The sequence below is a fragment of the Anabrus simplex genome, chromosome 1, assembly GCF_040414725.1.
Source record: "Anabrus simplex isolate iqAnaSimp1 chromosome 1, ASM4041472v1, whole genome shotgun sequence".
Classification (NCBI taxonomy): Eukaryota; Metazoa; Arthropoda; class Insecta; order Orthoptera; family Tettigoniidae; genus Anabrus; species Anabrus simplex.
This window is the reverse complement of record NC_090265.1, coordinates 1,261,220,555-1,261,233,553: the sequence shown is the minus strand read 5'-3', so window position 1 is coordinate 1,261,233,553 and position 12,999 is coordinate 1,261,220,555. Positions and strand designations below refer to the sequence as shown.

The following is a 12,999-nucleotide window of genomic DNA, read 5'->3' as shown; positions in this document are numbered from 1 at the left end:
GACCGTGGCCTTAATTAACGTACAGCCCCAGAATTTACCTGGTGTGAAAATGGTGGTGGTGATGATGATGTTTGTTGTTTAAAGGAGCCTAACATCTAGGTCTTCGGACCCTAATGGTACGAGGTGCAACGAAGTGAAACGATAATTCAAACTTCAAAACGTTTCCACCGAAATGTAATGGCGTATGGATTTTAGTGCCGGGAGTGTCCGAGGACATGTTCGGCTCGCCAGATGCAGGTCTTTTGATTTGACTCCCGTAGGCGACCTGCCCATAGCGATAAGGATGAAATAATGATGAAGACGACACATACACCCAGCCCCCGTGCCAGCTAAATTAAAATTCCCGATCCTGCCGGGAATCGAACCCCGGACCCCTGTGACCAAATGTCAGCACGCTAACCATTTAGCCATGGAGCCGGACAACGTTTCCATTGACTAGAATCTTTAAAAAATGATGATGAAAAATGATCATGAATCCAAAACAATCAGCGAATCCAATTTACAATGCTTTCTTTCCTGGGACGATGCTTGTATTGTACTCAGTAGTATTAGGAAGGGCCGGTGACCTGGATTTTGGACCCCTAATCACTGGTAAAGCAGAACCATGCTGTTCCTCCTATGTGTCTGTTAGGTCATCAGCCCAGAGGCTGGTTGGATCCTCAAATAGCATCACCAAAGGCGTGCTCGGTTCACCCGGAAGGATGTGGGTTCGATTTCCCGTCAGAATGTTGCCCGGCAGGGTTATAGGGAAACCACAAAAACCAATTGCAGAGCCCAAATGAGGCGTACTAGGCAAGATGAGGAGTGAGGTAGTTTGCCATTGCTTTCCTCACTGGGCCAGACAGTGCTATTGTAGCACAACTAACCCTATGAGCAACACCTTTCAGGACACTCAGACACACTGGTTGTGCTCGGAATGTCATTAATCAGCACCACCCATATCCCAGCAGCTTCCATATTGTCACAGCCATGGATGAGACTGGGACTTCAGTGGAAGCTACACTTTGCTCTGGCCTGTGCCAAGTTCCTCCTATAGTGGGACTAATCACAGGTAACGTCGACTCATGATGTTCCTCGCATGGTGGTACTAATTACAAGTAGTCTCATGGTTCTAACTCCATCATCTCTCGGTTACCCCCTTTTAGTCGCCTCTTACGACAGACAGGGGACATAGTGGGTGTATTCTTTATCTGCGTCCCCCACCCACAGGGGGTTGTGAAAATTGGAAACCACGGAACACCATCTTCAGGGCTGCCAACAGTGGGGTTCGAACCCACTATCTCCCGAATGCAAGCTCACAGCTCATACAATTTCTAATCACTAAATTGCGTGCCAAGAACCTGGGTGAGATTCCACACTTCTCCATAGTGTTCATATGGAGTGAGGGCATATGACGCTGTTGATGGCGATTCGTCCGTCGGACGGACGCGTTAAGCCTTAAGCAGACCCCTCGGTGTTATTCGGTATGAATAAGCTATGTGTCACCAGTGGATTTTACCCTCTTCCTACCTCATCACCATCATCATTGTCGTAGTCATCATCATCATCATCATCATCATCATCACCACCACACACCCCGACGAGCACGTCGTCTAAAAGAGACCTACACCAGGCCTCTCCGGAGGCAACGCTTAACATCATAGGTACGGTACCAGTCGCTACCCCACTTTTCTAAGACTAGAGACCCTGGATCTCCTTTCAGTCGCCTTTTACGACGGTCAGGGTAGCGCGGATATATGGTACCGGCCCGATCCACGTATGGACAAGGGCAGTTTGTACTAACCTGGTTCATTTTTGTTCTGGTTATACAGTAGGCCTACGTCAGGAGCAATGAATGTTGCCTCAGCTCTGCATTTCTGTCTACATAGCAGGTGAGTTTCTGGAGGAAAATGAGGAGGAATCGAACTCGGGACATTGCCTCCCCGTGGCGGGAGGAATTGTAGTGTTTTTACCCTTGGCCGTCATGACATGACGACTTGGAAGGAGTTCGTTACGGCGCGGATAGGCGCGGGGTGGGGGGACTTGTGGTGTGGTCCAGCCAGAGAGTGCCTGCTCAGAATCAGTCTGTGTGCGAGCGTGCACATGGCGGCAGTGTTCTGCTCCACACACACCATGACGTGGTGTGCGCTGCTTTTGCTTCTGGTACCTTCACTGGCGCTCCAGCCACCCGGACATCCCTATGGCATGGACAGCGACAATGCACTCACATCGGTCTCCGTCGCTGGGTAAGTCCATTACTTCTTTCATTCATTTACTTTCGAGTTTAATAGGACCTCCCAACTGTTTAGAATACATTGTCTTCTGTTGAATTGTTCTATAGTACATACACACGAAGACTTGCTGTTATGAAACTAAACGGAAAACTATTGCAAGATACCTCAAGTCGACGGTTCAATTCAATGCACTACAACTTAAAAAAGTGCGTTGTCCAGTACAAGAATTTTAAGGTTTCATCAGGTCCAACGAAAATAAAGCTTAAAAACCACGATAACTACTTCTATTTCGATATTGTGTTACAATAAAACGAGGTATATTTTCGAAACTCGCTTTATTTCCTCTACAGAGGTGGGTGTTCGGTGTGAATGAAAATTAACAATAATTATTTTTTCTTTTCTGTCCTGTTTATACAGAACACAGGAACACAAACTTGATAAGGTTTTGCTTAATCTCACGTTTGCCTAGCTCCTCTTTATCAAATTATTTTTACCAGATTTATCCTATGCGTAAATATAATACAGCCAGTGGGTTTTCCTGTATGTAATTAATTCTATTGTATGACTGTTGTACATTCATTTCTCAGTTCATCAACAAGTTATTTTTTTCTCATAAATCCTTACTGAACACTGGCAACTTCCTTTTTACTTTTACATTCAAGATTTATAGAGTTTGGATCCTAGGGATACCCTAAAATATGGCAATTGTAGGCTTATAGCGGTATTGAACTGAGCCATGGATATGTTTGGTCAGATGAGAAACAGATACAAGAATTACACAAATGTTTCATTGGCATAATTACTTTAATAATCGCACGATGGTTGATGATACATTCTGGCCCAGTATAACTTGGGTACTAGTTCATCCTCTGCACAAAACGATGCCTACAAGACGGATATTCTGCTTCATGTTTTAAATTGCATGTTCAGTCCGTCAGCGATGCTGCTGGTGGGATGCTCAACAGCTCTGCCATCAGCTGTCATAGATGGCCTAGGCATCACTGAAGAGGCGTACTAGAGAAATGAGGAATGATGTAGTTTCCCGTTGCTTTCCTCACCGAGTCAGAGTTGCTGTTACATATCAGTCTGCCAAGTCCACTGAAATGCAGACACCAGCCGACCCTACGAGCAACATTTTCACACCATTCATAGCAGGGACTGGCTGCATACCTCAGTCACTTACATATTCAAAGCCAAAGATAAGACAGAGATAGATCTATGAAAGTAACAAAATTGCTCTAGCCTATACCAGAAGACATAGTGCACTGTAAACACAAGGTCCTGCCAGCAAAGGCATTACTGACGTTAAATTACTGACCACCAAACATCATTAGCGAAATCTGAGATCTGAGACGAACGTTTACAATGAGGATGGTTCTTTGATACCATATTAGTGGTAGTAGTGCTTTGAATTGATCTACTGATTATTACTATTATTATTATGGAATAATTTAATAATTCCATAATGAAAATAGCTAGTCTGTTTGCCCTAATTAGAGACTGCTCTGGACAAAGAATACCGAATACAGCAAGAATATCTACAGCCTACTAAAGAAAACAAGTTGAGAACTGCTAAAAATATCTGACACCATATACTGCTTCTATGTATTGCAAGTTCTTTTGCAATAAAACATTTAATCCTCAAGAATAAGTAAAGTCTATTAAATTAATATAGGTAATTAATAGTGATCCTTTGGCTACAACTAGGACGATTAAACGAATTGTCTACGAAGTCACAATCACCCATCACAAGTCATATTTGCGTGACATATTTTACTTAAAATGGTTGATTCCCCATACGCATCTGATCCAATATCGAGTCGATGAAGGCACCAGAGGATGAACGAGACAGAATCATTATCACATCGATTCTTCGGTCAAATCCCTTTTCAGATAGTCCATACACCTCTTCATACACAAGATACCTTACTTAAAGGGCATCGGCCACCATCCTGTGACTGCATGATGTTCTTTTAGCGCAACACCGTACGGTCAGGATTCCAAGACGTGGGCAGAACACTCAATCTCACTAGCACATCTCCAACAGTAGGCACTCCCCACTAAGGATTCTAAACTAGAAAGCAGCGGTTAAGCCCCTGGCCGGTGAGGTTACTTCCATTTTCTTGTATCAATCTTCGCACTTTCATCATTCCCATCTGACTTCTCTTCGTCCACTCTTGTTCTGGCGGTATTAGGATTGCGAGGCTAGGAAGTCTTTAATTTTCAAACCCTTCGTGGCGCTTCCCTCTCTTTATCCGCTACCTTCATTCTTCCAAGGGCCGACCTTTCTTTCTGTCTTCTGGTTAAAGTTAAGGGAGGTTGGTCATCGCGTTATACGTCGACCACCGCACTGAGACTTGCCTGCTAATGCTCGCGCTAGACACACGTCGCTCATCACCAGGCTGAGTGGTTCAGACGGTAGAAGCGCTCACCTTCTGATCCCAAGTTAGCGGGTTCGATCCCAGCTCAGTCCGGTGGTATTTGAAGGTGCTTACATGAACAGCCTCGTGCAGGTAGATGTGTCGGCGGTAAGAGAACTTCTGCAGGACAAAATATCGGCATCTACAAATAAATTATTATTACTATTATGATTTATTATTTGAATACTGTATAAAATAGAAGACGGTACTAAGAATGTAGAAAATTTGTTGAGGACTGAACTTAGCCATAATACAGGTTAGAGCTGCAATATTTATTCGATCGTGGTAGGACAGTCATTTAATCGTTGTCGTTCTGTTCCGAGCATTGTGGGTTCTTTCCCATATGATATTGGGAATATTTAAAGATGTTTAAGTACAACGCCATGTCGTTGGCTTCTGGAATGTTAAATAACTACTGTGGAACAAAATACTGACATCCTGGTATCTATTTAAATCCATAGCAATTGAAGAGATGTTCACAAATTATATATATCCTATAGTTAAAAAAAGACAAGTCCTCATCTCCTTCCTTCATTTTCAGCGTGCGATCAATACGAAGCTTATTTAACAATTCTTCGTGATTGCAACCTCTCATCTCATTATTATTATTATTATTATTATTATTATTATTATTATTATGAGACAAATGTCCCTAACTTTCCGAAGCAAAATGTACAATTTTTTTCTTATTTATCTGCAGTTTCTTTTAGTTTTATCATTTCGGTACCATTTAAGTGAGTCTAAATGAATGATGGTGTAAGCTTGTCGTTTTTACTTGTGATGCTGTATTATTTTTTGTGCTTTAGTATAAATACCTTATCTTGATGTTATTGTAAGTTTCATCAATCTAGGTTACATCCAATTACCAGGAAAGAAGAATACATCTTACTTATCATACTGTCCGAATCGTTGGCCGAATGGTCAGCGTACTGGCCTTCGGTTCAGAGGGTTCCGGGTTCGATTCCCGGTCGGGTCGGGAATTTTAACCTTCATTGGTTAATTCCAGTGGCTCGGGGGCTGGGTGTTTGTGCTGTCCCCAACATCCCTGCAACTCACACACCACACATAACACTATCCTCCACCACAATAACACGCAGTTACCTACAAATGGCAGATGCCGCCCACCCTCATCGGAGGGTCTGCCTTACAAGGGCTGCAGTCGGCTAGAAATAGCCACACGCAATTAAAAAATTAACTTATCATACTAATATGATAAGAGTATAGTGTCTGCCCGTACATTCGTTTGTTTTTTTTTTTTTTTTTTTTTTTTTTTTTGGTCGCAATTTTGAGAGGGTTGATAGAAAAGGCGTTGTGGAGATGAAATCCATCATTTTTTCTTTCTATCATTCGGTTTGTATTTGAAAAAAGACCATTCATCCATGTTTCATTATACCTACCGATATACATAAATTTATTTTTCGGCCATATTAGATTGATACATTTTATGCTTCAAGTAAAAATGTCCATTAGTAATTTGGTGTTATATAGCCTATTCAAAATTTCTGCATACAGCATTAATGAGTACTTTAGTTTTGAACGAACGGTTATGTTCGTATAGGATTAAGAATAAGATTTTTTCGGTGAGTAATCACACATACATATAACTGCCAGTAGACAAAAATAATTAACAATTTACCTTATAGCTTGCAGTCTGCCTTTGCTGTCGAGACCTAATTTTTACAGGGACTACTGCAATGGGCTAGAACAAATTTGTTACTTTCATTGACCTGTCTCAGTACCAAGCTTGGCTTTGACAACATGTCAGTAACTGAAGTTTGAGCAACGCTAGTAATGCCTTTCCTTGTTATGAATGGCGTTAAAATGCTGCTCACGGGGGCAGTTGGCGTGTGTGTGTGCATTTCAGGGGGCTTGACAGACTGGTGTGTAATAACAAAGTCTGGTTGGGTGAGAAAAGGAACGGGAAACTACATCACTCCTCATTTCCTTAGTGTGCCTCTTCAGTGATATCGTGGCCATTTATGACAACTGACGGCTGAGCTGTTGGGGATCAAACCAGCTTTTAGGATGAATCTCAACAAACAAAACATACATGTATCAAAATCGAAACATCCAGAATTTCGCTACTCTTAGTTTTATCTCAGTACGTTAAGTAGGAGCTGAGAAATAACATTTTAAACTTAAAGAATACCGCCTCTTATGGAGAGAAACGAACAGTGACTCAGCGACTTCCCTCACAGGCCATCAATACCACGCCCATGTCTACTGTTGGTTTCTTGCTAGCAATAGCGAGCGGTTTTGTTTGGTACTTTGTTGGCTTATGGTCGCTGCGTGGAATCCAAACCCATCCGAAATAATTACCTTATTCTAACACAACAGATGTTTCGAGAAATCAGTTTTAGGTGTGAAGGTGGAAGTTCCTTCCCAATCGTGGTGATACATGCTCACTTTAAGCAACTTTCTATGGGTTGAAATTTTCTTTACACTCCTACTCGCTTTCTTCTGAAATATATTCAACTTCTATCAACAAGTCAACAGACACCAGCATGTTCCAACAGTACTCAGAGGATATTGAACGCATTTTAAAAAATACAATTTACAGAGTTCATCGGTACTATAAATGGCCACAAAATTCATTTCCATGCATCTGAAGTCGTGAGTAAACGCTAGTTCAAAATAAATATCATTTAACGTACTGTATTTCATTCGTACAAATAAATGTTGTATTTTCTTTTTGCTAGTGGCTTTACGTCGCACCGACACAGACAGGTCTTATGGCGACAATGGGATAGGAAAGGCCTAGGAGTTGGAAGGAAGCGGCCATGGCCTTAATTAGGGTACAGCCCCGGCATTTGCCTGGTATGAAAATGGGAAACCACGGAAAACCATCTTCAGGGCTGCCGACAGTGCGATTCGAACTCACTATCTCCCAGATGCATGCTCACAGCCGCGCGCCCCTAACCGCACGGCCAACTCGCCCGGTAAAAGAAATGTTCTTATACTTCATAGTGTGAGCAGAGAATTTGTAACATAGATTGTTGCGTATTCTTTGAAATTTGATATATTTTATAAATTTGATCAATTAAGAATACAATCTCTTTTTCTCTATAAATATAAATAAAATAACTCTCCCTTATTCCTTTCTGCAATATTGGAAAGAATCACTGGGGATTGTTTATGGTTGTGATCAACGCGTAAGGATTTGAAAATGTCACCTCTTCGTCTCCAGTATTACTGTATATTTATTTTTATTTCAAACTTCCTTCACCATTTACAGGTTGCCATGATGTCGAAGAGTACCAATGAAATAACAACAACAACAATTATGTATAAGTAAATAGATAATTTGAAAGAGATAGAAAAGTACCACGTGACTAAATCATTAAGGAACAGAGTCCTTAAAGACCCACAAGTACAGTTCCTAAATATACAAACAGAATCTTCGAGTGCAATTAAAGCAGATGCTTCAATAAAGTCTTTGATGAGACCGAACTTTCTGCAGAAATCGAAGAAGAATTTGGAATAGTCCCTCTGTCTCCTATCATTAAACTGGTTGCAGTCATAGAATCGAGATATTTTTCTCGAAAGTAGGTTCGTAGATACGTGTCTTTTATGCGTCAACTTTTTCAGGTTGGCGCTCGTGGGTCTCGAATCGTATGGCCTATTATGTATCCATGGGAAGAATGTAGCTGAAAGGCCATGTCAGCCCTTCTATTGCTGCCATTGATGGAGCATATCTTCGTACACGTTAAACCCTTTCTTCTCCAATGCATGATCTGGCTGTATATGACGCGAGTTCCGTTAAAGTTCACCATGTGGACAGGCTCCCACAATATGGGCACTGTTTCATTCTCTCTGTGGCAACAATGACAGAGGTTTGTCGTTCCAATCAGCTAATACATAGAATGAAAACTTGAATATATCACCCATCTTCCCTACAGAGTCGTAGCTCTTGTTTAACATACTCTCAAGTACTACATGCCCTGCTTTAAATGGCATTTTTGATAGGCGCTTTAACCGGTAACTCGTAAAATAAGGTGAAGGTGAAAGTGGAGTTTTCTCCCAAATTACCGAGTAAAGAAGTAAGGACCATTCAAGGTGGAAAAATGAAGATTTTCCTTGGCCTACGTATCTTTTTGGGCCGTAAATGATCAAGAGTTAACTTAGAGAGTTCGAGACGCAAAGAAGACAGGAGGCGTCCAAGGTACTCAGCAAGAGATTGCCATACACACCTCACAAGTGGCGAGTTCCTGAGAATGAATGAATGAATGAATGAATGAATGAATGAATGAATGAATGAATGAAGAGCTTCCCCCCCCCCCCCCTCCATTCACGATTGAGCAGCAACTTGGGAGAGAGTTTTCATTTATTGTAATAATTACTTAAACATGCAGTTTTATATATTACAAAATACTAAAGAAATTCCGACTAACAGAATGTTACAAAAATAATTTAAATATAATTTACTTATAATACCCCATAAATCCTTCTCGACATATCTTTCATAAGTAGACAAACTTAGTCTTTTCAGGTATCTCCTAGACTTAAACAAGTCAGTCTAGAATACCTTTTCAACCATATCCTTACTATTAGCTACACTGAGAGTGAGTGAATGATGACCATTTACTGGCCAGTCATTTCCAGACCATGCGAATTCTTGTGATCGCCAATCGCTGATTCGAGTACTATCACACGAATAATTGTATGTACAATCGCAGTATTATCAAATGGGACTGTCTGCTCCTTAGAATAACAATAAAATACAATACCGATGCTGAGGCGAGGAGAGAATATTTAAAAGGACGTGCAGTATTTATAAATATCATAAATGATTCAGGAGATGGAGTTGGGGCGAATGACCCTTGTAGTTGGTGAAACAAACATACTTCCTGTTCGACCTACAGCACGTAGACTGATGAACCTTTCATTCCAGTTATAGGTTGATAAAAAAAAGCACTCCGATAAAAGATTTTAATGGCACTAAACTGTAGTAATAATATGCTTTGGAGAGCTTTAATGTCGTACTTTGTTCTGGAAAGAATACAGAGTACTGGTAGAGTACTGTATATCGAACATCTTTTTCCAAATGAAATCAAGTGATAAACTCATTTCTAGACAGACTTTACATCTTCTTTTGACAATCTAAGAACATTTGTCACAGTCATAAAATTGAATATAAGTACGTTCTCCCATTAAGCACTGAATTACTGTATTATTATTTTATTTTTATTTTTTTTGCTATTTGCTTTACGTCGCACCGACACAGATATATCTTATGGCGACGATGGGATAGCACAGGGCTAGGAATTGGAAGGAAGCTGCCGTGTCTTTAATTAAGGTACAGCCCCGGCATTTACCTGGTGTGAAAATGGGAAACCACGGAAAACCGTCTTCAGGGCTGCCGACAGTGGGGCTCGAACCCACTATCTCCCGATTACTGGATACTGGCCGCACTTAAGTGACTGCAGCTATCGAGCTCGGTCCGGACGGAACGACAACCTCTGTCAGCGTTGCCACAGAGAGAATGAAACAGTGCCCATATTCCGGGAGCCTGTCAACACGGTGAAATTTTACGGAACTCGCGTCATATACAGCCAGATCATGGATTGGAGAAGAAAGGGTTTAACGTATACGAAGAGACACATGCTCTCTCCATCAATGGCAGCAATAGAAGGGCTGACATGGGCTTCCAGCTACATTCTTCCCACGGACACATAATAGACTCCACGATTCGACACCAACGAGAACTAACCTGAAAAAGTTGACGTATAAGACGACCTGGATGTCTTGCTATCGATTAACATCTACAGGCGTGTATGTAGTTTGATAACATCCTCAAGCTTATTTTATTATTGTAGATAGATGCGCAGAAAGTAAGGTACATATTTCCAATGATTATACGAAACTACTGAAGCTAGAAACGTCTTCAGAGAAACTTAGAAACATGTTTAAGGTAATTAAAACCTCATAAACCCAGCATATTTTGCTAATATGGCTCGGAAAATAAGCAGATGAACTATGTAGCACGGCATTAGCTTCTAGAATACTTCCTGATAGATTTATATTAATATTCGCATCAAAAACTTCGAAATCTTCGTCGAATTGGTCTCTAACGGTATTATTTGAATGAGGAATGAAAATGTTATCGCTGGCACATGTTCTTCTTCCTTAATATCCAAGACTTTATCAAAGTAGAATATTTAAATTGCGTAGAGCAATCTTGAAAATGGAAGGAGTCTTTTATACATGTTTATTTGCAATGCGAGTAAAGCTATGACATTTGCAGTTTGGTGGCTGTTGCTTTAGGAGGGAAAACAACGAAATTATCTGCCAATATTAACCATAATAAAAGGAATGACGAGAGTTCCGATCCTTCGAGAAATGAAGACTTCCTATGCCTCAGAAACGAAATTTTAAAAGATCACGTAGCTATCAGCTTACTGCCGGCAGCCGTGAAGATGGTTTTCCGTGGTTTCCCATTTTCACACCGCGCAAATGCTGGGGCTATACCTTAATTAAGGCCACGGTCGCTTCCTTCGCACTCATAGCACTTTCGTAAACAGTAAAAAAATGTAGGTAAGAAGAGAACAAGATTTGATTATGGAGATCGGTAAGGAAAAGCAAAAGACCCCGGGACAATTCAGTGATTAAAGCTATGACATTCAGACTCATTTGGGTTAGGTTATCACCACTCCACGCTCATACAGTGTGGGCTACTGAGAAGAATTCATTCCCGTTGTTTATTTGTACTATTTTCCTATCATCCCATATGCTATCTGTGACCCCAAATAAGTTCCGCACGGCCAGCACTAGATACAGTATATTACTTAGGGCAATATGCAATAATCTGTGTTCGACTTCACCATGTTATTTAAGAATACCTTGCAAAACTTCAAAATCACCTCTATTCATAAAATGTCTCCACTCAACGACGACTTCAAACTAAAGGTCTGTCGAACGAAGGTAGTCCCACTTCGCTACTGAGCGTGGCCTATCCGACCGCTTGGCGCTAGACAGTCTGAGCGAACCCACCACATTCTGTCCAACTGATTCACATTCACAGTAATTTTTTTTTTTTCTAGTTGCTTTACGTTGCACCGCGACACAGATAGGTCTTATGTCGACGACGGGATAGGAAAAGCCTAGGAGTTGTAAGAAAGCGGCCGTAGCCTTAATTAAGGTACATCCCCAGCACTTGCCTGGTGTGAAAATGGGAAACCACGGAAAACCATCTTCAGGGCTGCCGACAGTGGAATTCGAACCCACTATCTCCCGGATGCAAGCTCATAGCCACGTGCCTCTGACCGCACGGCCAACTCGCCCGGTATTCGCAGTAAGGAGACATTCGTTGCAAGTATGGAAGGGGAGTCAAAATACAGGTTGAAACCAAAACTTGAGAGAAAAGAATATAGATTACTAAAGTAAGTCCGAGCTCGATAGCTGCAGTCGATTAAGTGCGGCCAGTATGTAGTATTCGGGAGATAGTGGGTTGGAACCCCACTGTCGGCAGCCCTGAAGATGGTTTTCCGTGGTTTCCCATTTTCACACCAGGCAAATGCTGGGGATGTACCTTAATTAAGGCTACGGCCGCTTTCTTCCAACTCCTAGGCTTTTCCTATCCCGTCGTCGACATAAGACCTATCTGTGTCGGTGCGACGTAAAGCAACTTGGAAGAAAGAAAAGAAAGAAAAAAAGAAAGAATGAAGAGCGAAGTGTGGGAATACTTCTTGCTAGTAAGAACTGCGAAAGGTGAACGTAGGATATGTGCCACGTAAATGTTGCGCTTCCTTATTGACGTTTGCATCTACTCCTGACATTTGAAAACACACACGTGTAAAGTGCATGCTCATACAGTATCACACGATTTCAAGCAAATAGGCCTAATTACACAGAAGTGCGTCAAAATGTGTGCGGCAGATCTTTGTCCCTTCATAATTGTTTCGGGAAAAGGGTTCGGTTCCATGTCAGAAACGAGTTAATGTTAGCGCAGACTATGGACGAATAAACGTTGGCGATATTTCTCCTACAACAATTTATTAATTTAAAGATCACCTTTCTGATGACGATCCCCTTGCATGGTGAAGAAATAACAGCATAGAATATTCACAACTTACTCTGCTAGCGAAGAACATAGTGTCTGTTCCATCCTCCAATGTGGCAAGTGAAAGAAATTTCAGTTCAGCTGGTAACCAAATTAGTGACAAAGGGAGCTCACTTAACCCAGACAGAGTAAATGACACTCTTTTGATTCATTCTGTACTAAAACAAACTAAACAGTAATAGTGAATGTCGTGACGATGTGAAGGACGGTAAAGTTAACATGGCAAGTTGATCCTACAGTGTTTATAGCAAGTTTGTAATGACATTACTGTACTTCAATAAAAATTTCGTTGCAATATTTGCATGGT

General features: G+C 41.3%; 1 protein-coding gene across 1 annotated transcript in view; it reads left to right on the top strand.

Annotated features, from left to right (window-relative positions):
• Positions 1 to 2,080: 2,080 nt before the first annotated feature.
• The window catches only part of LOC136858261 (fibrillin-2), a 529,944-nt gene continuing 519,025 nt past the window's right edge, over positions 2,081 to 12,999 (top strand). Inside the window, exon 1 of the mRNA XM_067137663.2 lies at positions 2,081 to 2,225. Coding sequence (XP_066993764.2) covers positions 2,083 to 2,225 — 143 coding nt within the window. The 5' untranslated portion in view covers positions 2,081 to 2,082. The remainder of the gene's footprint in view (positions 2,226 to 12,999) is intronic.